We start from the raw sequence: 26847 nt of genomic DNA on the forward strand, positions 1-26847 counted from the left end.
AGCTAAGCATTCCATATTTTGCAATTTCATTGCTGCTTTCCCCTTTCTTCTCCTTGTTTCAAAAAATACTAAAGTAAAACAGATGCAATTGTAAATGCCTTTGAAATAGACATTGGTAATTACTTTGCTTCATGTTTCAGCTAGAGAGCTTCTACTGAAAAAGTAAATCACTACAGTTAAATAAAAGAGGCAGTAGAGCACACATAAAAGAACTAAATACTTGCAGAAGTTTTGGACTGTTATCTGAGAGTAATATTTAACCAAAGTATAATTTTAGTAGCTCAGTGCAGCATTTAAGTGAAGACCAGTTTTAGTAATAAAAGCGGTTAAGTGCCTAAATCATGTTGGTTTCCTTGAGATAAAGAGCAGATATATGAACACAATATATGAGATATTATTCTAGTGCTTTAAGAAATTGGTTATGTCACAGAGTATCTTAACAGGAGCCTTGATACTTTGAAATGATTAAGAGGGTAAAATATAAACTCAGAGCACTATTCGAGTTTTCTGGCGTGCCATCTTCTATCAACTTGACGTGTAATACAGAAACTTCAGTTACTTCACATTCCTGTGCATGAATTATGTCAATGCACAACCACAGCTGTCACAAATCCCTTTTCTTTAAGAGCCACCGTTAAAGTTTTAGTAAGCTTGATCAACTTGAAGTGCAAATTGCTGTTGTCTACCTATTAGAGCGCGGGCAACCTCTCACGGAGTGCTGGGAGGCGTTGCTGTCCGACAGTGAGATGATGAGAAGGAATGAATGTGGCTTCCTCTCTTCATTTCCCATTCCTGAAGCTTTGGTTGGTAATGTACATCCTGCTCAGAGTGGACAAACGTTGTCCAAGTGTTTCAAAGGAATGTATGCATTTTTGTGACCTTGTCTGCTACTTTTGGAGCATTAATCTATGCATTTTTGACACCACTTTAATCTGAGAATGTGATCCATTAGCCTCAATGTGGGAGACTCCTGGACATTTGCAAGCATTGGAATAATAACTCCATAAATTACTTAAACTTGGACTTCAAATTATGGAATGGAGAATATACTTGTTGTGTATCAAATAATGAAATACAGCTTTCACCGAAAAGAAAATCCCCAAATTTCTCAAAGTCAGTGGAAAAAATAATTTATTGCAATTTGTTTTGCACATTAACATGAAACATTTATACATATATATTCTGTGCTGATAAGGTATACTAGATATAGACAATTTTTATACACAAAGTAATTGCACTATCCTATTTTATAATGCAAATACTCAGAAATTATCAGTCAGATAAGAACAGATATTATTCACATAAAAATGCACTGTATGTTGAAGTTATGGAAGGTCTGTGCATCTGAAACCTTGTCCACTTTTACTGACTGTATCTGCTGATAAAAGATGCTATGTCTCTTACAAGCTTTACATCCTTTAATTATGCCATGATGCCTAGAATATTATCAGGTCCTCCCAAGGAATAAAATAAGATCATTTCTGAAAATCAGAGAGACCAAATCAAAAGGCAACCATGACAACCATGTCCTGGCAGCATGCCTTTCAATTCTGGGGGCTCCATCAGAAAAAGAGTCAAAGCACTACACGTGCTCTAAAATTGTCCATCAGTCTATTATTAACATGACAACTTAATTTAGTTAATATAAATCAATGAGAAATACATCGCAAGTGAACAGCATTTCAGTAGAAGTACATTGGCACATGCTTCAAATAGCAGTATCAGACAAACAACTGCCCCCCTTTAATATAGAAAATGTTTACATAGCGTCTACAAAGGGAAAATGCAGGATGATATCAAAAAAGGAACCTTTTTCTAACCAGGAATTTACAGTGCATCAAGTGTTATTCACAAAATGAACGGGAAGCATGGTAACAGCAGAACTAAATCTGATAACATTTATACGATAATTTTCAGAATGCTGCTCTAGGTATTATTTTTAAAAATAGTTCTTTAGGTTCATTGTTCTGCCCAACAACTGGAATACCTGTCTTTCCGGAAATGTCACTGATTCACATACCCACTATACTTCAGAGATGAAGATGAAGATGTGAAGCATCAGACTGAAGTGGTTAGTTGTGGCGTGCATACTACAAAATTTTAGTCAATATTATCTGGTGGTAGGAAGGGTCACATGACTGACGTGCAAAAATGCATATCAAAAAAAAGGAAAGCTTGAAATACATGCTCATAGCAGAAATAAAACAATACTAAACATTAAGGGGGAAAAAAAAAAAGCGAGCCTGGAGAAAAATGGTGAGTATAATTCCAGGAGTAGGGCAAAAGACAATAGTACTGCACATGGAAATGGGAGATATGATGTGAAATAACATCCATAACTCAACCTTACTGCCTGGCACCCTAGTTGGAGACAGTATTGCACCCTATCCAGCGTCCTCTTCCTCTTCCCTCAGCTCAGAAAGCATCTTGCTTTGTTTCCTTGAGTGCATGCAAGTAGAATTTGAGAAGTAAGGGATTTTCCTTGAAGCAACAACATGGTGGGTCAATGCAGCGACAAAATACATTTTACAACTTGCAACCGATATCAGTAAATAATAAAAACAATAAAACACAGCACAGGTAACGCACGTATTACTTTCATATGTAGGAATGTAACAATTCCTACATTCCCTGATGAGCTACCAGCTCTGACTGAGATACTTTAACTTGTTCCCATCAGTAATGTGGGGACAGGGCAGAAGAAAAAGATATTTGAAAGGGGGGAACGATGGAAATTACAATCAGACATCTGATGTTCTCTGCAAGCTTGATTTTTTACAAATCTGTTTCTCAAGAGAGAAGCTGCAGATGAACCTCTGTTAAAATAATAATGCTAGTGATAACTAATCTTGTAACATGCAAACAAGCAGATGCAAAATGAATAATCCATCACAGCTGCTTTTGTTCTGTGTGTATTTCTGATGCAATTCTAATTTTTGCTGTAACGGTAACATGGAAGAGATATCTTAAGTGGAAACAAGTAAAGGAGCAGCACTCCAAGCAAACACTGATTCTTGCAAATCAGGTCCTTCTCAGAAGTGACTACTGCTCATGGTGACTGATATTAGAGATGCCAGTTTAGGAACCAAGTCTGAGGTATGCTGAGCTGCTCCAACCCTATCATTTTCTACAGGCCTAGCAGAGACAGCATATTTAAAGCCTTGGTTTCACATCTCTATGCCAGCTGTAAGTATTTTGTCCTCTTTACTCACCATATATTAATTACTGGGCTTCAGGGTAAAATATTATGCTGACAGATTTGCAAATGCTGAGCTAATCACTCTTTAAGGGATAGAATGAAAAGGAGAATATATCACTAATGTGAATCTATCCTAGATTTAAAGATATTGGAGGTAGAAAACTTCACAGTAAAAGAATAATCAGCAGAAATATCTTCAGGATGATTTAAGAAATATCTTCACATTTACTTCTATGAGCCACTTCTTGCAATATTCTGGAATGACCTTTCAGGAAATTTACTGTATAGTTTCCAAATATATATTAACATGCCATATTTATTGTTGTGAACAGTCCCCTGAAATTCATGGCACTGTACTTGATAATACATTAGTATGTGTATGTCTTTGAAAGGTCAGAGACAATAAGAGTCTGAAAAGCAAATCAAGACTACACCCTTGCCTATAACAAAGTGATAACTCCAAGGTAAACAAACATAAAAAGCTGGCTATCTGAGTTCTGCTTTTGGATTACAACTATTATGTTCAGCCTATAAAGTGCCAGAAATAACATGAAGAGTACCTTCACAAGACAAAAAGAAACTGCAAACAGTTCAGAAAATCTTAAAGGAGTAAAAGTCAGTGCAGCTTTTTGTGGATGGACAGATGAAATTGTGCAGGGAGTGAAAAAGAATTAAAATATTAGAGGATTATATTCTTTCACTTTTCAAAATCACCTCTGACAAAATGATTATCAGTTCCAATCACCACATGAACGTATCTTTCTAGTCTCCTATTATCCCAAACTTACTACAGTTTAGAAGAGACACCTGTGATGGGAGAAGTCCTTCTATCTATAAGAATCACATGTATATCTGAATTTCAGAATTAAGAAAAACTAACAAAAATTAGTGAGACTTTTTGAGTGTGCTTAAACTGTGAGTCTTAAGTGCTCCTGAAAATCAGATTGACAGTATTTTTCTGTCAGGTTTATTCCTGTCCCCATGTCCCCCTCTACAAAGCTCGATTACTAGATAATAGGATCAGCAAGTACCTCTTGGGACTGCTGTGAGGATTAACAAAACCAACTGTTGTACAAGATCGCTAAAAGAAAATTGCAATATTTAAAATTCTAAACTATCTGAACCCTATATTCATATTAAACACGTGTGAAGCTGAAACAAGGAAAATACCCACCTGACTCAGTACCTCTCTGAAATTTTACATTTAAAATTACAATGTGCCCTGCTACAAATGATACGATGTAATTTATAATGCAGAAAAAAGTTAAAGGTGTTTAATTAAAATACATTTTAAATACAACTATGGATTGGAAAGAATGGTAGCCATGTGAAATTATATTTAATCTTGATAAGAATAAAAATAGAAAAGTATTATCAAAACTGGCACCCAGAATATTATTGTAAGTAATACACACTAAAATACAGACTTCAGCAGAGCTAAAGTACAGGCTTTCCCCTAAAGTTCGATAGTGGGGGTTAATACTGGGAATCACCATTAAAAAGTCAGTATTCATATAGTTGGGTACCAGTGGTAACAAATCTGGAACAGATCTCCTAAAGAGCCCAAACAGTTTAACAGCCTAAATTTCATGTTCAGAAGCACATGAGTATTCAGACCTGTTATTAATCTCCTGTGACTTACAAAAATTATTTCAGATAAAGTAACTTATGACTTTCATTATTTTAGTCAAGAGTATTTTTAAGATTAAATACATTAGCACAAAACTTTCTTTTTGTATTACTTTGGGATAAAATTCAAGTTATGTAAATTACTTTTACCCTTTTTTCCTCCGTTTGGTAATGGCTGTAATGTATGCACCTGCTCAGCTATGGCAAATCAGCTGGCATACTGTAACCTTATTAAGTGTCTGAGTTTGTAGCACACTTTCGAGTCTAGATCTCATTGGCTTTTAATGAGATTTTGGTTAATACATGCCCAGACTTCTGAAACTGAGGCATATGCTTAAAGACCACTCAGTGCTTGAAGAGCTTTAGCCTACATCGTTTTGAGAAGAGGATTTAGGCTCACTTGTCACTTAGAAGAAAAAGTTTTCATCCTATATATTTCTAAAGCAAGACCTCTATCATGCAACAGTCTCTGAACAAGCAGATCCATCTGGGGTTAAGAGACCACCGTACGCATCAGGTGAGAACCTGCCTGCAAGCAGTCACTGGACTGTTGCCTAAATATTTGAAGGCACATTTATTCACTCACTGTAAGAAAGCAAATGGTGAATTTTGAAGTGCTGATAACTAGACATGTCTGCTAAACAGAAATGGATATTACATTGCAAATTTAGTACAGTGGCGAAATACGAAAGAAGAGGGAGTTATAAATATTTAAACACTTGGCATTCCCTCAAGGACTTTTTAAAAAAACAAAAGTATTCTTTCAGGGACTGCATAAACTGCAAAGACAAATAATCAAGGACTTTAATGTGCTGTCAAGATAGTAAATGCATTAATGAAATAGTGTTGTACGAAACTCTTTTTTTTTCTAGGGAACATTTAGTTTTGCAAATGCAAATGGATCTCAGTGGTTTAGATTAAATTTGTCATGTTTATGCCTTGTTTAAAAAAAATAAAATTACACTCTGGTTAGTCATACCTCTGTCTCTGTACTCTTTCTGGACAAAAACCAAACCTGCATTGGTTCTTTTTTACCCTTCATAGAAACTGGACCCCTGTACTCCAGCTGGAACTGAGGATCTGAATTTTCTGGTGTCATAAGACACCTGAAATTGAAAGAGAAAACATGTAAATATATGTACTGTGCATGCACACCAGGCACTATATAAAATATTAAACATGCTACAGATATGTGAGCAAATTAACAAATGAGACAAATCTATCTCTAGATCATTATTATATTTGCATACCAATAATGGTATATCATGATGCAGTCTGCCACACAGTTTCATGAGAACTCATGTACTCAAATAATGTGTTGCGGGAGTCCTGTCACTTTGAACTCCAAAGACACTTTGATGTTATGCTGACAAAGTTATTTCTTTTAAGGTGTCAACAAAAATGTCGACAAAAATACTGCCATCACTCACCTGTAGGTATATTCAGAGACATTGATCTTTCCCTTTTCCCCAGTAGTTTCTGTTCTGCTTGTTAGATTGACAGTATTTCCAAAAAGACAGTAACGTGGCATCCTTTGGCCTATGACACCTGTGACTACCTCACCAGTATGGATTCCTATTGTTATCTTTAGAGAGAAAAAATAAAGTTAGTATATTCAAAATCAACATAACTAATCTGATGCTTCTGACTAAATATAGGTATCGTGACATTTCTGTCTACTAGAGTTTATTTTTTCTATGTGCCACTCCTGCTTCTTCAAAGCCTTGCATTTTGTGTTTTGTATAACTTTTTTTAATTGTAGGGTCATGGCTCTGCCTCTCACATGAAAGAACAAACTCCATATTTTTCCAGTGTGCACCATGCCATGCTGCTATTAAAGCTCCAGTGAATTCATGCTGAGAGAGTTGGGGTTATTCAGCCTGGAGAAGAGATGGCTCCAGGGAGACCTTATAGCGGCCTTTCAGTACCTAAAGGGGGCCTACAGGAGAGATAGGGAGGGACTTTATCAGGGAGGGTAGAGACAGGATGAGGGGTAATGGTTTTAAACTCAAAGAGGGGAGATTTAGATTAGATTATTTTAGCGTGGGGTGGGGAGACACTGGAACAGGTTGCCCAGAGAAGCTGTGGATGCCCCACCTGGTCTAGTGGGAAGTGTCCCTGCCCATGGCAGCAGGGTTGGAACTAGGTGATCTTCAACATCCCTTGCAATCCTAATCATTCTATGATTCTTTGATTACAGAATACTGTGAAATTTAAAAAAGTGTAAAGAGAGGCATACTGTGCAGGTCTGTGTTTAATGAGTGCTCAGAAGATGCGGAAGTGGATGGTGTAGGTCAAGAAAAAAAGATGTTTCTCGGAGGAAACATCATGATATTTTGCATTTAAAAGCTCAAGACATAGGGCAGGGGTTTGGAGAAGCTCACTTTTACAGCGGATTACAGTTATTGTAAAGCCTCGAATCAAACCTTCTCACTTCTTTGCCCAGTGACAAAGTAAAGTACACAGATCTAAGCTAGGTGTTAGGCTATTAATATTCATATAAATAGAAATCTGCATCACATTCATTACTTATTTTGCTCTCACAGCCTTCTGATAAGGACAGGTCAATGCAGCCTCCCCAGTCCTGTATTAATGCCACAACATCTTCATAAAATCCCACAATGAGTGAACTTCCACTAATATACATAGTTGCCAGTAATCATTGCCATAACTGCCTGTGGAACCGTCCTTTTCTTTTTAATACAATATTTTCTCCTGCTGACATGAGCATCTGAGGCATGATCAAAAATATCAGTGATGGAATATTGTTGTTTTGTTCATTGAGATGAAGAAGAATCAATGAATTGTACTTGATGCAGAATGGGAATTTGTTGATTAGATTGAAATGAGCAGAAAACAAATATAAATGATGCAGGCCTAATTTAGTCTTTTAAAAGGTTAAGCACAATAATTAGATTTTAAGGTCTGGGAACTGCACACCACATCTACATGTGAGTCTTCATATTATTTGTAGATATCAGTCTCAAAATCTAACAACAACAAGGCCTGCATGGACTGGGATTTGAGCATTATCATATTTCAAAGCATTTTCATCATATCAAAGAATGGGCTTTTCACTCAAGCCCACACATTTACTAACCTGTACAGGCTCACCATCTACTTGAACTTGGCCTGCTATTTCCATCATATCCAATGCCAGGTGGCAGATAGATCGTGCATGATGAATGCAAGGCTCTGGTAGACCACTCACTGTCATATACTTGTCCCCAACTGTTTCCACCTATCAAGACACATATGTCTTAATTATCTCGATTACTTTATTATAATTCAGATCACCCTAATTCCTGTCATTTCTGCTTGTTATTGAAGATAATTTATTGTATGCTAACAATGTAACAAATTAAAATGACACTGTGATTACGTGAAATGGAGGCTCTCTTTTGGGGTCTTCTGGATTTCTGTAGAAACTGAGCACTATGTTTGTTTTGACTCACAGCCTTGATTCACTTGCAGATAAAAGTTTATATCTAGTAAAAGCTAGGCATGAATCTCGTACATATAAACACACAAGCATACACATGTACATGTATACATGGGATATATATATCTACCTATCTACCTGCTACCAGCTGCATCTGCAGCTACACCTCATTCCTAATGAAGACATTGAATTCACATTGAATAACTGAATAATAAGTTTTAATTTACAACCAGGATACTCAGATATATGACTAAAAAACTTAAAGCACAGGGTCAGCAGAACCACAAATTCCTTGTATAAGTGTTCACACCTGCTAAACGTGGAAGTACATTTATGTATCCACCTGCTGGGTGACTGTGCAGAAATCCTGCTGAGAACGAAGCCCTTTATGTTCCTTCACACATTTAGAGATAAACAACATACTCTTCTTCAGCTATGTAATATCAGGTAACACAGTTCAAAGACTGACAACATAACTATTTTTTAAAAAAGGCCTAAAATCCAAAGGATGGAAAAGAGTGACATGACAGTAAACTATTGAAAAGTCACAAATTAAATACTTCGAAAATCTTCTGCTTACCTTATAAACAAATGGATTCCTCCGTGAATCAGTCAGAATATCAAATCTCGTGTAAAGATCATTTAAAAGATTAACAATCTTCATCGCTCCCTCTCCAGAGGCATGTTTACTACAAAAGGCATTGAATCCAACAATGCCACTGAAAAGAATGGTCACATTGTCATACCGCTTAGCTGGAACAGGACGCTTGTGTCTCAGCTCATTTGCCACTGACGGTGGTAGAACAGAGTACAGTAATCTAAAAGCGTAAGAAAAGAAAGGCACAAGCAACACAGAAAGAATTTGGAGAAAGGTCTTTACATCAGCGCTCTTCAAATATTAACTTTTTACCTCCCATAGGGTTTATAGCATACTTGCATCATCAAAGACCGATATAAAGACATTTATTAAAGAATATTTTACTTGGGAAACAGGAACTGATCTACATCAGCATACCTGAAGCCATGACATTTCAAACACACGTTAATACTTCTAAATTACTACCAAAATGAGACATATATTATGAATTCTTCTGATATGATCTGTTAATAGTGTCTTGGATCATTTTTGCTTATTGCTTAAGCATTTCTGCCATCTCAATTAAGATAAATTTCTACAGGTAACTATAAAATCAAATTCATAGCATTAGCCTGTTGCAAAACTTCACCTTTACATAGACTATTTTTGAGGCTTATAAGGTATGTTTTTCTGTTCTATTAACACGTGAGCATGGCGGTCCAGAAAGACAAAGTGGTCTACAGCTGGTTTACAGAACTCTGTCAAATAGCAGCATTTGGGCATTCCTTGGGTACAAGGATTGCATGTAAGAGTTTGCAAAACTACTGTTTTAGGTCATTCACAAAGCAAAAAGGATTGTCGGTTCACTTCTCATAACTTCCCTTATCAGGGAAGAGCCATCAAAATACCTGTGCATATAACAGCCTAGACTGCAGATGACATTTGACAATCTAAATAAAGAAATACTCTATGAGGCGTTAAAGTAAAATGTTCTTTCTTGATTCCAAAATTATCAGCCCTGAATATCTCTCATATTCCTTCCAAGATTCTGTTAATTTTTGAAGAAGGTAGCTATAAATAATATATTGCTGTGACTGTTTCAGCTCAAAATCAGAATTTGGTTCTTACGTGTCTGTCTTTTTCTTTTCATCTTCCAGGGCACGCAGTGTGTGCTGCAGTCTGTCAGTCAGGATCTCAAGCTCTTGAGTCAGTTTATATTCCTCTCTGAACTGCTCTCCCAAGAGAACCAGATCACGGGTAGCATCATGCAATGGAATATCACTCAGATATAAACCTCTTCTGGTTAAGTCATCCAAGTTCATCACACTGCAATGTGAAGAAATATATAATAATATGGGTACAATTAAATTTGCCAAAGGAGCATTTAAAACTCAAATGAACAATAAAGGTTGAGGAATAACAGAAGAAAGATTATGCTCCTGAACTTCTGATGAATTGTAGAACATGTCCCTTCTACAAAATACCTTATTTATGTTCATTCATGTTAACACATGGTTCTCGATTTTTGCATCTAAATACAGAATTATCCTTGACGAGTTCCATGAATATATCAAATGCACATTCTTCAGTATAAAAATAAAAACGAGATTACGCTAAGGTAATCTCTTCCCTTGTTCTCTTCATCCACCCTCTCCCTTTTACACAGGAGATTAATGTATCATAACTGTGTAATCTGATGTGTTAGCTTAACGTGCTCTTAGCTAAAGAAGCCCTCCATTCAATCCCCCATCCCAACCACTTCTTTATAGTTATCGCTGCTCCATTATGTTAAAACTACTGCAAAAATATATGTACCGACATAGGAAACCAAATCATTGTGAAATTTCTTAGCATTCTCAGAATAAGAAACAAAAGACAAGACTTGCCAAAAATCATGTAATCATGAGGAATTCTCATTTGTACAAACCGGGCCAGAGCATCCCAATGTTTGTATTGAATTACTTAATAATCAGTCAAGTTCCAATATTAAAGGCTTCTCTCTCTTTTAGTATAAAGACATCAAAACCAATGAAATCAATACTTGAGCCAATTAATCTCTGTAGTAGTACTCTCATAAGTGTTCTTAAAAATAGTAATTGTAAAATGAAAATCATTATTATAGAACTCTTAAGGTTTAAAGTACCTTGGAGAACAAAGAAAGAGAATGCTGTCTGCTTCAGGCAAGTAGATCATTTGTCCTTTCAGGCGTAAGCAGCTGATTTCTGTGCCAGTCAGTTCATCTTCACACTCCAGCTTTTCCACATCCAAAAGCCCCTCCTGGTGATGAAAAGTCACAATTATATAAGGGCATTGGTACGTGTGTTACGCACTAGGCCGACACGTACATAAGTGCCTTCACTATAAAGGCAGTCAGAATGTTTGGAATAGATTTACAGACTACATTAAAACCCAATTAATTTCTCATTTGAACACCCTACACTACCTTTATTTTAATACTGTGATTAGCTACCTCAAAGATACAAAGCATGGTATCCTTCTTTACTTTCATGTTCGTAAGTTCTTGTTTTCTTCTGCGTGATTTCTTAACAAGAGTTTGACAAAAGTATTGCCTACTCTATCAAGTTCTGTTTGTACCTGGCAGCATTCCTAAGAAAACTTGTTGGTTTCTCTCAGATGCAGTTTTCTATAAATGAACAGGCTCCTTGACAGTAGATGCTACTCTACATGCTGCATTCATTCATATCACCTGCCTCCTCTCCTGCCCGCTCTTGAGAAAAGGACACAGAACTGTATATGAACATATGCACCCATGCAAGAACACATTTCACATTTGTCTCCCATACTGTTATGAAGCAAAAGTGAATGTAATTGCCTTTCTACGTTTACTTTGGTACGATGCCATATAATGGGTTGGTCCCTTGCAAAGAAAGCATCAGATATAAAATATATGTACTTCACTATTCCTATAAAGCATTCTACTTAACAGCTACACATGAGTTCACGCTGGTGACTTTTTCTTGGCTCAAGACTCAAAAGGAACTGAGCTTACTACTGTGCAAAGAAATTTCTCTGAAGACTTCTGAGCTTTCAGCAGTTCTTCTTATCTCTTCACAGCGTACTTACTTAGAAAATAGCCAGGTGAATATTCTCTAGTTACCTTGGTCCGCAGTACAAAAACTGTATTGATATGTGAAAGGATCCCATGGAAACTAATATCAATATGGGGCCGGACCAAGGAGAAAACTGACAACAGACTGCAATTTCCTGGCTGCAGCTAGAATTAAAAAAAAAAAAAGAAAAAAAAGAAAAAGAATTGTTATGCTTTATAGTAAAAATATACATGAAGTAATCATAGTCAATTTGCTTAGATGACAATACTGAATGGGAGATAATATATACTTTATGCATTTCTCCATTAAACACAAGGTTTTTAAATTAAGGATTTTACATCAGAAATATACTGACCTCAAAGTGCAATTCTAGGCTGCAAGATGACTTTGTAAAATTGTGTTATACCACATTTGTTATCTGTCAAACTGTTCCCACTCTACAGTAAAAAAAGCTTTCCAGCATTTTCCTCCTAAGTGACCTCCTTCAAACTCCCTTTTCAATAAAACAGGTTCTCTAAAGCATCAACTCTGATAATAAGGATTCTGATAGCCATCCTCAGTAGGCTGAGTAGTTACAGCTGTTCAGTGAATGCCCTTGGGAAAAATCTGGCAGATCTACTTATAAAGCTCTTTCAAATCTTTCTGCAAAATTCAGAGAGAAACTGCCAAAAAAAAATGGGAGGAAAAAGCAAATAACATAAAATTGCATTTTAAAAGTATGTCCACGATTCAGAAAGAACATGGTATGTCCAACATTAGCCTATATAATTGTAAATTAATTTGATGTTTTAATCATCTTACCTTTTGCTTTTCTCATATTACTGCTTTTACCTGTTGCTTATTTTTAGAAACACTCGGCTCTTTCAGGCAAGAACTGAGGTATCTTATTCATATACAGAATACATAATTTTAAACAGACCTCTGAGTACTCTTTTACTGTAAATAACCAGAGGAAATTGCAGCAGTAGCATTAAGTTCAGAACACATACATATATATCAAAAAAATAGTTTGGCTTATCTTAGTTAATACTGACTCTTTTGATGCACAAGCCAAGGAAGTATACTACAACTCCTGTTATTCTGCTCTTCGGTTATTGTGCATCTGACAGCTTAAGTATTTGAAGCCATTACTGCCGAGTTATATATATATATACACACTATGTACCTGCTGGTACACTACACAGTAGTATGGGCAAGATGACTTCCTGAACCCCAGGCCAAGTTGCACCAACTGTCTCACATCCACTTTAAAGAGTTATTTGCCAGTTTAACAGCAAATTATCTTGGAGCGAGCTACAAAAAAAAAACTGGGTATCAAGCTAACACTTGAACTGTGGCAGTGATCAGGTTTTCTCTGCTCAAGCTTATTCTCTTCCTACACACGGACTTGATCATAAGGAACAGAGCCGTTGTAGAATTAGGGCTATTTTCACAGTCCTTTTTCAAATAAGATGAGCACAATGCAGTAAATATTACACAGTTACACAAGAATAGACAGAGAATCCTAAATCTCTTTTATTCATCTCTAAAATAAACCTGTGAAGTTTTATTCCTAGCATTAGGAATCTGTATGATTATTCATGTATGAGAATCATCTAACCTGTGGAAGAACTCTGTATATAGCATTGCCACACTGCGTGACCACCAGATCTCTGTCAAATATTATGTGGAAAGGAAAGGCCTTGCAGAAAGTATAGGGACTGATGCGAGACTCTTGGGTACCGTTTTCTTCAAATCTGTCAAGGTCTTCATAGTAGTCCTCTTCTTTAGACTCTTTCTCTTCAATTAAAAACTGAATGTGGTCACATTCCTCATTTCTCTGTTGAATAACCTAGAAAAATGAAGGAAAAAATGAAAAACTGAAAACTCTGCCACTTGTTAATAGCTGGAATGCTACTATGAAGACAGGAATACATTTAGAGCAGAAAGATGAATTCAAGAATGATATTTGCATCTTGAAAAATATTATTTCTAATAAGTATTTCTGATTTTAGAGAGAAATCAGAGAGGGGGAAAGTCTTTATAATTCCAGGTGACTAAATATGGCTTTGCTTAGCCACAGTTGCTCTTTGCATGAACAACATATTGAAGATCACTCAAATACAATTTATAAAGCCTGAGTGAAATGCACATCCTGAAATCAGGGGTCAAGGCTCAGGTTATGTTTGCTTTTGCTGGTACATGCCAGAAATCAGGACTTTCTCCTAATCTTGAATTAACATATGGCATGTCTTGAATTACACAGAGCACTTGAATCTTTATTGTGATGAAAGCTGTTTGGAAGGTCTATAACACAACAGCAAATAATGCTGACCAGAGGATGGACATGTCACAGTCATCCAGAAGAAAAGTGGATGGAGCAGATGTTTGAATATACAATTCTCGCGCATTCAAGCAGTGATGACTGCAAGATCAGGAACAACAGATAAAACTAAAAGCAATGACAATCTTCTCCATGCTGCATTCCATATTAAATGAAATCACAGCAAAACCAGAGTCATCTACATCAGCTGAATCCCAAATAAGTGTCTTGAATATAGCGTTTCACACTTTAGTAATTTTACTCAAAGGTAGTAAAAAATATGAAATTAATAGGGATTATTTTGTTTGCAGTGAGAGTCATGTATTGCAGGATAATTAAAGCTAATAACTAATAGAACAACATAATTTACCTTGAGAGGCCAAATTCACCTCTTCTCAAGCCTAATTAGATTTAATAACTGGCACAGAACAATTCTATTGACACAGTATTGTTTAGCGGCAACTTTCTGGAACATGTTGCACCTGATTCTATTTTCATGTAGATTCTGATCCTAAAGCCACTGAAGCAAAAAAAGACTTCTTAAAATCTCTAGTGCATGTTGATTCTGCCCTTTACACATAGTCTAACCACAGAGATTAACAGTTACAATATGAAAACAGAATGGATACGCACAAACACTGCACTTGATCACTAAGATGTTTAGTTCATTAAATATTTCTCATCCACAACTGTCAGCCATGCTAGCTGATAGGTTGAGGACTGCTGATTCCTTTATTTGTTCCTTTACAAATGGAGGAGTGTAAAACAACAAAACAATATTTTACTGCTAAATGATGCTTAATGTAAGAAGGTAGTGTTCCTTCATCTCCTATTTGACTATTCATTTAAAAGAAAGAGAGGCTTTTCTGGAGGACAGTTCAGAGCCAAGAGTCTGATTTAGGTGTTCCATACCATGTGCTGTATTAGTCTTCTCGTTCTATTGCATACCTAAGTAACTTAGAGAAAGATCTGCCTACTAATTTTACCAGCACATGTAGGTACCTAGAGCTGGGTGTATGAACAAATTCAAATGTTAACGATGATAAAACCTGATTTCCTCAAGAAATTGCATTGGTAATCCATACGGTGGCGTGTGGCAAAGAGAAGTGGGAAATTACGAGTTAATAAGAGAAAAACCTTGGAAAGAATATGTGGTGGTCATTTGAGGAAAACGAGTTACATAGGTTTGTCTAGGAAGATGGAACATACTAGATGGAGACCTGGTTTTTCTCTGAATTCAGGGCTTAAAGGTTATGTCCTCCTCTTCTTTTAAATCATTATCCCTGAACTTGTGGCCAGACCGAGGACTGACAGAACTTAGTTTTTACTTTCTATCACTCATACACACTCCCACAGGTTTTATTTTATTATTACTGTGTCCAAAGACAGCTGAGATTATACACAGTAACTTTTTCAAATTGTGTAGAATTATCACTAGAATTGATCTATGCTTCCAGATAATTTCCAGTCTTGGATCTTACTTCAAAGAGTTGCTCTTGCCACAAGTGGAAAAAAAATGCGTGCTTTGGATGAAAAGCTTCTTCATTTGGCAAAGCCGTCCTAAAATTCATTTTTAAAGATCTAATAATTTTTAAGGAAATGTTCATATTAACGGCACATCACCTTCCAGAGATATTAATATTACGACCTAATGACCATCTTAGTCAGTGCATACTAGTATTCTCTTACCAGCCTGCACCTGTACTTGTAGGTTTTTTCCTGGTACCATGCAGCACCTAATGGATTTTTCATAACTCACCATTTTTTTCCATTTATTAAATAAGAATGATGCATCAATTAACAAAACTCAAGTGATCGTTAAAAAAATCAAATCTGTAAAAACAGAACTGCTACATGCTTCGAGACATCTAGCTAAGTTTGAGACACAACCCTCCACAGATTCTACAAGCTTACACAATGATGAAGTCAGTCATCTCACACGATGTGCTATTTTCCTAACCTTTATAGATTAGAACTGTGTCAGTAACAGTGCAAAGCTGCAGATTTCCCAGGCATCTTCAAGTTCATTTGCAAGGCTATTTTTGAGCAGACTCCAGGGCATCTAGCAATGCTTACTGTACTAGTGCATCGCATCAGTGCAGTGAATGAACAACAGGCCAAACACATAGAAATGTATCAGATCTGCAAGACAGCCACAGCGCCAGCTGCATGCTCCTGGTAAACCTGATGTGCTGTGGACGTGGCTGGTTTACTGAATCTGATTCTGGTCATCCATGCACAAACCTTTATTAACAGAAGCTGCAATCAGAAGCTGCAATCATACCTCTCTCCGGGCTAAGAAAGCTACTGATTCATCCTTAAATAACTTCCCATTGGATACTTAATTTCATGATGTCTTTTCTGCTCACATCATTTATGCACGATCTAATCTTCATATCTCATGATTTCATCCACCTTGTCAGCAAGTTTAAAATGAGCACTTCTGGACATTAACATAATATGTTAAATTCTGTCCCTTCACCCTTGCACCTACAGATCCAACCTAATTGGCCAGATACTTACCTGGCATAAAGACCTGCCCTATATACTCCACAGTAAGCTTAACTAGAACAGAATTTATCTATTGTTTCATTCTGCAAGCAAAGTTTGCAAGCCACAGAATTTCAGTATCATTTAAGTATGTTTGAAGAAGCCTCTGTTAAATGTTTGACAAATGAAAGTTCAGTGACAGAAGCAACAAAGCCAGGAATCAAGTCTAATTCGTCCTCCCCCTGCAGTCTTAGCTGGTGAAGTGACATCAGTTCACCATGTCTAAGAGCTCAATCACCATAGTAACTGCAGTTAAAAACTGAAGGGAAAAAAATCACTCTCCTGGTTTCAAAGAGAATATATAACATCTAACTGCTAACCTGCCTGTGCTTTCCAGAAGATGTATCTTCAGAGTCTGTCCTTGCTTAGCCAAGTGAAAAGACACACCAATATTTCAGGGAAGGACAATTCAGAGAACAGTTATTTTAAAATGAATTTGTGGTTTAATATATTTGGTGAGCTTCACATGAGATATTAAATCAAGCAGTATCACTGTGATACAGCACCTATAATGAACACATGCTATCTGTTAAACTTTCACCGATGTATCTGCAAGACAAGACTCAATTCTATAGACATGAGCATGTCCCCAAGATACACTTGTATCTCAGCATGGTGGAGGGATAGAATGTCCTTGGACAGGGATCTTTTTCCGTTAGATTGTCAAGACTAATACAAAGTCAGGTTTTTGCCATTTAAAGGGCAATACAGGTGAAACCCTTGATCTCTTCTGATCAAAACCGACTGTGTAATGCTACTTTACAAATTTCAATGCAGCTGTTACAGGCTGATCCTGAGGCAAAGCAGTTCACTGTGGAAATGGTACCACTCATGGCTTTGCACACCCAAAGTTAAAACTGCGGGGATGTCTCCGCCTGGCAGCTGGTTTCAAGGCAGACTGTCTCACTGCACTGAACCTCCGAGCCTGGAGCTAGTGAAGTTTCCGCCTGCTCTTGTGTCAGAATTAGAGGCTGATTATGCTCCACGGTTGACTTATCTTCATACGCAGCTAGCATTTTAATGCGTGGATCAGTACTGCTTGTCCTCCGTGACAAGTACCTAAGTAGTTTTTAGGTCAGCTCCCCAGCTGGTCACATTATGGCTTTGTTTTTTATATTGCCATTAGTAATGAGACAGTCTGAAATTACCATCTTGTCAAGGATGTCCTCTGGTCTTTTGTCATTTTATATTGTAAACCATCTTCCCTGTGTAAAAGAAACATTTTGATAGTCTGTTCTCAGATACCAGAACTGCAGAAGTCTCTTTTCCCCACAGATTTTTAGGCTTTGTAGGATTGTACAACATTCTTCATTGACCCATGCCATTTGTAGCCTTGAGGGAGTCCCTCTTCTGACGTCACCTTCACAGGTCACTCTCATTTATACATGAACAACCTCTGACAAGTGAAGCAAGAGAAGGCGTAGCCAGAAAGCTGCTAACAGAGATCTCATGCCAAAGCTGGTCACCAGGATCATGAAGATTTTTAGTTCTTATACTGAGAGTGGCAGAACTTAAATATTCTTAGCGTGTTCTGAAAGTCGATAACAATTCTTGGGACAATACCTGCTGCAAAAATTATATAGTCTTAGCTGTATTTAGCTAAAAATGGATTACCATACTAGGGAAGATAAGGCAAATTGGATTTGAAGTAATTAATCAATTAATGTCAAACTAGGCTTTCCTGAACTATTCAACTGGAATTGTGAATCCAAGTTCAGAACAAATTGCCTTCCTTTCAGTGCTAACAGAGTTTAACAAAGACAAACTGAGACCCTTTTTTTTTTTTTTTTCTTTTCTTGCCTTCAGCACACATGTACCCTAGGTGTTAAAAGAAAAGGCACATTTTCTGCAGGACACCATTCTGAAAAAAGGAAGCTCTACTGTATTTCAGAATAACATGTATGTGTGTGTGTGTATATATATGCGCATATATAAAGTAGTTCTGTGTGAAACTGCACAAAGGTGATAAAATGAAACTTTTTTTTTATTTAGCTATTTCTCCACCCAAACCAAGAACAATATGTTTTTCTCAATGCTTATTTTTCCTCTTGTGATCATGAGATTCTTTAGGTTTGCTCTGCAGGTTGAGGGAGGTGATCCTTCCCCTCTACTCAGCACTGGAGAGGCCACACCTGGAGTGCTGTGCCCAGTGTTGGGCTCCTCAGTACAAGAGAGATATGGAGCTACTGGAGAGATTCCGGTGAAGGGCCACTAAGAGGAATAAGGCACTGGAGCATCTGTCATAAGAGGAAAGGCTGAGACAGCTGGCACTATTCAGCCTGGAGAAGAGAAGGCTCAGGAGGATCTCATCCATGTGTACAAACACCTGGGTGCGTAGAGGATGGAGACAGACTCTTTTCAGTGGTGTCCAGTGTCAGGATAAGAGGCAATGGGCACAAACTGAAACACAAAAGGTTCTGTCTGAACATCATCAACGCTTTTCTACTGTGAGGGGGACTGAGTGCTGGCACCCGTTGTCCAAAGAGTTTGCAGAGTCTCCATTCCTAGAGGTAGCTGAAAGGTGTCTGAACATGGAGCAGAGCAACTGGCTCTAGGTGGCCCTGCTTGAGTGGGGAGCATTTGGACAAAATGCCCTCCAGAGGTCCCTTCCTACCTCTGTCATTCTATGACTCTGTGTGACCGATAAAACAAAATCTAACCACTTAGAATAACAGTATTATTGTAAATGATTAAGATCTGCTACCACGTTCACAGAAACTAGTAACATGTAAGACAAATTCAAGCAAAATTTGAAAATACAGACTTAGAAGCATGTATTCCCTCAATCAGATTTATGTAAGCATTTCTTCTAAACAGCCAGAGAAGAAAAGTGGATAATAAAGTATTAAACATCAAATTGCAGATATCAACTTTACACTTATATAAAGAAAACTGCAGACATTACTAAACCAGTCCTGTGCTGGGATTGTTAAGAAAATGCTTTGGATAAAGAAATTTGGAAGGACAGCTCCATAATCTCAGCTCTGTTCTTTCAAGTCGGAAGTCAACTGCCATAATAATATCAGAAACTTAGGGTTAAGCACTGAAGCTCTTACCAGTTAAAAAAAAAATAATTCTTCCTTAAGCAAAATTCTAACTGAAGTCCAAACCAAAAATTTTGCAGAAGAGGTATTGATTGGTCCACAAAAACTGAGGGGATGAAAAGCAACGCCATTGTTTTTCTGTGCTGTGCTATTTCAAACAATCCATTACTAACAGCCTGAAACACGAAAGCATTAATTTACTAAACTATGAGGCAAGGGATCGAGATGAAAGAAGTTGGTCAATTTTTTTCTCCTGTTCTCATTTTTTTGAATAGTGTAAAACTAGCCATGTACCACAATGGCAGACTTTGCTTTAAAACCCTCACTGTACCATTAATGATTAATAGATGACCTGTGGGGTAATGGAGGGAGACTTTCACTGTCTATGTGGATAAGCTGCAAATTTTGGCACTCTCACCTTACAGAAACGAGTAGCTGATTTTTCTCTGCTTATCTACCACTGAAGTTTGTACATCCCTGTGGAGTAAAACACTATATAATGTCACTAAAGGTGTCAAAAGCAAGGCATTATTAACCAGCAGAGACAAGAAAAAGTTCAGGGTTGAGCGCACATGACCTTCTAACAGGGTCAAGGGAAAAAACAGGGTAACAGAGAAAATAAAAATACAGATGATATACACTTTCTTCAGTTTAGAGGTTTTGTCTCAGAGTCTGGAAGAATAGTTTGAATTTAAAGTAAACTTTGTGCTCACTTATAATAGGTTTGACTAATACTATTAAATTTCTATTTAATTACAGAATTTTTCAGAAAAGCCTAACGAAGTCAAATGAAAATGACAAGTAAATTTAGAATCAATATTTAAACCTATTTGGAACATATATTATTTGTGAGAAGTCCTAGGTGGACTTTAGTACTGTCCAATACAATCTTCTTACCAAAGTATTGTTCAGACTGAGGACACAGTTTGACAAAAGTTTGTTCTGGTAGTTGCTTTGCACAACCCAGACTTCTCCTCTGCCCCACTGATCACTTTTGTCTCTGCATGACCCCTCGACTATGCTGGCAGAATTCCCTCTAACAGACAAGAACACCAAACCACATAAAGGAACAGATGTGGGTAAAAATAATCCAGAAAAATAACCCCACTATTATTTTGAACCCTGTTCATTTCCTCAGTGAGTTTATTTTATAGCTTGACAACAGCTGGAGAGACACAGCTGAAGAAGCTGTCGTAGGACAAGCTTGAGCAGTAAGAAAAGGGGGACTGCATAAGCTGCTTGTACTACCAAAAGAAATGCTTGTCAAGCAACAGCTTCAGTGCTTTTGCAGCCAACTTTCCAATATGGTCCTTCTTGTCTGTCTCAACAGTTTGAATAAACAGGGACATAAGAAGAGGATTGTTTTGATTCTGTTGCATCCTTCCATACCTGATTACTAACACCTGCTATAAAAGTTTGAACTATGGATTTCTACGAAGCAGAATCTAAACAAGGACAAAAGATATATCACCATCACTATACAGAACTAGCCATTCACTATAAACCTGAGCTAAACTTATAACAATAAATCTAAAAATACTCCAATATAGAAGTACAAATATCTTTGTCATTGGGTTGCTTGTAAATCTCTTATCTGAGCAAGATCGTGTTTTGGTGATACACTCATGAAACTGGAACTCATTTTCTGAGGAAGTATACAATGAAACTATGCTATAAATGCAATATGACTAGGGAATAGTTAAAAAAAAGAAAAACCTGCTTGCTGTACCTGCTTAGATTCTGTATTTTGTATCAGTTGCAATATTTCTAACAACATAAAGCTCTCATTTGCTTTTTTTCTCCAGATATAGCTGCACCTTGGATCAAGCTCTGATTTTATACCATTCTATATGCAAGGCCTGATCAATTAAATCTTTCTGTTGCTCTGTATGGAACAAAGAAGCAGCCTCTTTCCCATTTCACAAGTGACTTAGCACACATGACATTATGTAAACTCTCTGACTGAGGGATGTTTTTCCACTTCTGGGGCAGTAGGTGTATATCCAGCCGCACTGTTATGCAAAGATAGTATGAGACCCCAAACGCATCTTGGTTCTGGAAAGGACCTGGCATGCAGGCTGGGAGGAAAACCCTGCTCACCAGCCAGGCCTCATCAATGCACATCAGCCTCACCGTTTGCACATAGATGAAGAATCTAGGACACAGAGACAAAATGTCTGTGCTCTCACAGAACACAGTAGACAGTAAGAAATATATGCCAAATGTAAACTAAAGTGGAAAAAAGCACCCCAAACAACCGAGTACCTAATTTCTGTACATGTCACCTCCTTCCTTGAATAAGGGGATATAGTTCTGAACTGTTCCTGATTGGGGAAATTAGTACTGGCCTTCCCAGCATATGGCTGACCTGTCCTTAAGGCAACACAAATGACAACCTGTCCTTAAGGCAACACAAATGACGACCGACCTGTCCTTAAAGCAACACAAAAGACAGTGGATCTTCCTGAGTCAGTACTGATGCCACTGCTTCACAGAGGACAGCAGCAATGAAAATGATTGTTTGCCATCACTTCACTTTCTGTTTTCTTGATTTTGTCATAATGACATAAACATCCAATATGTACATCCCTTTAGACATTACCTTCATATCTATTTCTGTACCGTGGATCTGTTGAGCTACTGTTTTGATTATTCCAATGACAATATCCTGGAGACCTTCTCTTTCTGAATAATAATGCAGAATGAGTCCCTTCCCCTTCTCCGCATCAGTGCATCTAAAGGAAGGGGCTCGCATACCCGGGTAAATAGTAGCAAGGTGGTCATGCAAAGCATCCAGATTCTGGAAGAAGAAATTAAAAACATGATTATAAGTCATATAATAATATAAAGCATTTAAGTCTAATCTGATCATCCTCTTTCTCCTATTGCTCACACTCCTGGTGCATTTCCCTTATTATTTGTTGAACTGTCATCAAAGCAGGCTTTTCAGGTAGCTTCCATCTACTGTAGTGATATTGGGACAACGAATGGCATCAAAATTAGCACTATTGAAAATTACTCCAGATAGTAAGAATTCATGCTTGACTATGCTGTACTTTGAAACACTCTGATGATTAAAGACCTTGTGTGTGTGTTTCTCAATCCTGTAACCTCATCCATTTTCATCCCTTCCAAACTCTAGTCCCTATGATCTCCTCTTCAGATGTGAATTTAGGTGTCAGATACAAATAAGCACGCCTGAATAACCATGAATCTTTTTCCTTATTGTCAGAACAGGCTAGTTCTGACATCGTAACAGTCAACCCAAGTTTACAAGGTATGACAAATCTCAAATTTTAAAGTAAAGATTTAAATTATTAAAAGACCAACCTCAAATACATACTTTCTTTGAGAATAACTAAAAAAAATCCACAGAATATACAGAACATAACACAGCTGCTGTAATAATGTTTCAGCAAAGGTTATTCAAGAAAGGGAAGAGGCCTATTTTTCCAGCTGATGTCCTGGACACCCTATGTATTTAACTTTACATTTTGACTACACAACTTGCTCTCTGGAGAGGAAAGCTAAATGATAAATTGATAAGCATATCTAATAAGTAAATTAAAAAGAACAGTGAGATAAAAATCACACTCCAACTTTGATTATGAAGCGATTATCAACCTCCAGTTTGCTATTTACTATATCTTTAACATAGAAAGAGCAACCTAGAGCAGTCTTGTTGGTTGGTGTTGCAACCCACATAATTATTTACCTATGCTGTAAAATTCACATAACTTCTTTACATCTTAAGTCCAGAAAATGACTGCATCTTTTAAGTGTTTTTTTCTCACACCCCCAGGTAACGCCTAGCACCAGGCTTTGCATATTGTTTTCTGCCAGCACAAGGAGAAATGAGGTGAAAATATTTTGAGTGTGCTGTCCGAGCCATTCTCCACTTTTCATGAGCATATGTCCATCATCAAATTTGTGGAAGCGTACTGAACTTGATTTCATGTGGGCTGTGGAGTGCTCAAACAGCTGCCTCTTCTCCTGGGAGGCCTCCAGAGGAAATGACTCTTAGAAGTGAATTCCGTAGGATGCACTCAGCCTGGAACTTCCTCCTTCATTTTTTTAGTTTGTTTCAAATTCATGTTTTTGTTGCTATATCAACACCTTCAAACTAAAACTTGAAGAGGCAACAATCTGGGAGTCAATTCATTCCAGCTGTTAGCAGGCATTCAATTGCAAAAAGCATAATGCCTGAAGGCAAATTCTGTAAGAATTTTGAAGGTTTTGAGACAATGAAATTGGAAGAGCCTGCTTTGAAAAAATCTGAGTAAGAAAAGAGCGAGAGAGCTAACTGACTCTGAGGGAGTGCCCCACAATCTCCTTAACTGAGTGCAGAATTGCTCTTTCAGTAGATATGCCCCAGAACCAGCTGGGATATATTGAAATTTGGGAAGAAAACTCTTAAGGAGATACATGGGAAAAGATGATAATCTTCCAGTTACACAGTCATCAACACCTGAAGAATTTCAAAAGGAGTCGTTATGGGAAATGGCCAATGTCAAGGACAGAATTTTTATAAGATGGTTGTCTGATTATTAACATTTAATTCCGGCATAAGTGTTGCTAACAAATGGCAGTAGCCCCAGTCTACAAGACCACTTTGCCACCCTACTACCCCATTACTGACTTTGTCCAAGCAGTGTCACAGGGAAGCCCATGTGATATGCCCTTCAGTCTTTCTAATCATCCAGACCAGAGGACTTGCCCAGGATGTATTGCAGCTGCTTTCCAGTCCCCGATGTGTCTTTTCTCCCAGCATACAGATTATGGGGTGAGCAAAGAGCTTATTGTATTCAGAACCTTGCCACGACACATAGTCAAGAAGCAGCAAAGATGGGCTTCCAGACCAAGGAGCTGAAATCACTCCCAGATCCTGTCATTTAGACATTGTCACTGTCACTCCCACTCCTGTTTTTTGTTGTGTTTAATACATTCTAAATTGATATGGCAGCTTCTGGATGAACAAATATATCTTTCTATAGTTTGTTCACCTGCTGTGGGCCAGAGGTTCAGTCAGGTAGAGATAATAATAGGTTAAGCTCTCTCCCTGAATTGTTGGCTCCTAGGCTGCTCAAAGTTATCCCAGAGCTTGTGCTGGGACCAGAAACACTAATTCTAGAGCTTTGGGCAGCCGTCATCAGCTCCATGGTGAAAGACAAAAGGATGTCCAAGCAAGAACAAGCAGTGATACTAAATAAGGCAGATCCTGGCCTGTCTAAAAGGTAAAGAGTTGTGGTTGGTACCTGAAATACAAAGATATGCTGTTCAGCTCTGTGAGGTACAGGGCATCTGGAAACTTTTCTAAAAGAGGAACTAGTCCCCTGAAATTTACTGCACTGCAATTATAAACCCATCCCTGGAAGTGTTCAAGATCAGACTGGATAAGGCTTTGAGCAGCCTGGTCTAGTGAGTGGGAGGTGTCCCTGCCCATGGCAGGGGGTTGGAACTAGATGATCTTTAAGGTCACAGAATCACAGAATCACAGAATCTTCAGAGTTGGAAGGGACCTCTAGAGATCATCTAGTCCAACTCCCCTGCTAAAGCAGGGTTGCCTAAAGCACATCCCTCAGGACGGCATCCAGGCGAGTCTTGAAAATCTCCAGAGAAGGGGACTCCACAACCTCCCTGGGCAGCCTGTTCCAGTGCTCTGTCACCCTCACTGTAAAGAAGTTTTTCCGTGTATTTGAACGGAACTTCCTATGTTCCAACTTGTGCCCGTTGCCCCTCGTCCTGTCACTGGGAACCATTGAAAAGAGTCTGGCACCATCCTCCTTCAGCCCACACTTAGGTACTTGTATGCCATAATAAGGTCTCCCCTCAGCCTTCTCTTGTCCAGGCTAAAGAGTCCCAGCTCTTTCAGCCTTTCCTCATAAGGGAGATGCTCCAGTCCCTCAATCATCTTAGTTGCCCTATGCTGGACTCTCTCCAGTAGTTCCCTGTCCCTCTTGAACTGGGGAGCCCAAAACTGGATGCAGTATTCCAGCTGTGGCCTCACCAGTGCAGAGTAGAGGGGGAGAATGACCTCCCTCGACCTACTGGCCACAGTCTTCCCTATGCAGCCCAGGATTCCATTGGCCTTCTTGGCGACAAGGGCACACTGTTGGCTCATGGATAATTTACTGTCTACCAGGACCCCCAGATCCTTCTCCTCAGAACTACTTCCCAGCATGTCCGCCCCTAACATATACTGGTGTTTGGCATTCTTCCTCCCCAGGTGCAGGACCTTGCACTTGCTTTTGTTGAACCTCATTAGGTTCTTCTCTGCCCAGCTCCCCAGCCTGTCCAGGCCACGCTGGATGGCAGCACGGCCCTCTGGGGTGTCAGCCACCCCTCCCAATTTGGTATCATCAGCGAACTTGCTGAGGATACACTCTGTCCCATCATCCAAGTCATTAATGAATGTACTGAACAAAATTGGTCCAAGTATTGACCCCTGGGGGACACCACTCGTTACAGGCCTCCAACTAGACTCTATGCCGCTGATCACAACCCTCTGAGTTCTGTCGCACAGCCAGCTCTCGATCCACCTCACCGTCGCCTCATCTAGCCCATACTTCCTCAGCTTCCTAATGAGGATGTTATGGGAGACAGTGTCAAAAGCCTTGCTAAAGTCAAGGTAGATGACATCTACGGCTCTCCCCTCATCCAGCCAACCCGTTATAACATCATAGAAAGCTATCAGATTGGTCAAGCATGATTTACCCTTGGTAAATCCATGTTGACCACTTCCAATGACTTCCTGTTCTTCAACGTGTTTGGAGATGACATCCAGAATGAGTCACTCCATTACCTTCCCAGGGACAGAGGTGAGACTAACCGGTCTGTAGTTCCCTGGGTCCTCCTTCTTGCCTTTTTTAAAGGTCCCTTCCAACACAAACCATTCTATGATTCTATGATTCTATAACTAAATAGCCACATAAATTATTCCATAAACGAGAGAACTAACTACTACTCCAGTGTTTGATTTTCATCCAGTAGAAAGCTACTGAACATAACATAAAAGGTTTTCTTATGAGTTACC

General features: G+C 38.2%; 1 protein-coding gene across 2 annotated transcripts in view; it reads right to left on the bottom strand.

Annotated features, from left to right (window-relative positions):
• Positions 1-1114: 1114 nt before the first annotated feature.
• The window catches only part of GUCY1B1 (guanylate cyclase 1 soluble subunit beta 1), a 46904-nt gene continuing 21171 nt past the window's right edge, over positions 1115-26847 (bottom strand). For both annotated transcript variants that reach the window (XM_054203405.1, XM_054203406.1), the window contains exons 5-14: positions 22417-22614; positions 13519-13749; positions 11966-12082; positions 10991-11124; positions 9976-10173; positions 8851-9088; positions 7929-8069; positions 6259-6413; positions 5808-5934; positions 1115-2439 (exon numbers count right to left, since the gene is read on the bottom strand). In XM_054203405.1, the coding sequence (XP_054059380.1) occupies positions 2416-2439; positions 5808-5934; positions 6259-6413; positions 7929-8069; positions 8851-9088; positions 9976-10173; positions 10991-11124; positions 11966-12082; positions 13519-13749; positions 22417-22614 (1563 nt within the window). In that variant the 3' untranslated portion in view covers positions 1115-2415. The remainder of the gene's footprint in view (positions 2440-5807; positions 5935-6258; positions 6414-7928; positions 8070-8850; positions 9089-9975; positions 10174-10990; positions 11125-11965; positions 12083-13518; positions 13750-22416; positions 22615-26847) is intronic.

This window comes from Rissa tridactyla, chromosome 5 (assembly GCF_028500815.1).
Source record: "Rissa tridactyla isolate bRisTri1 chromosome 5, bRisTri1.patW.cur.20221130, whole genome shotgun sequence".
NCBI lineage: Eukaryota > Metazoa > Chordata > Aves > Charadriiformes > Laridae > Rissa > Rissa tridactyla.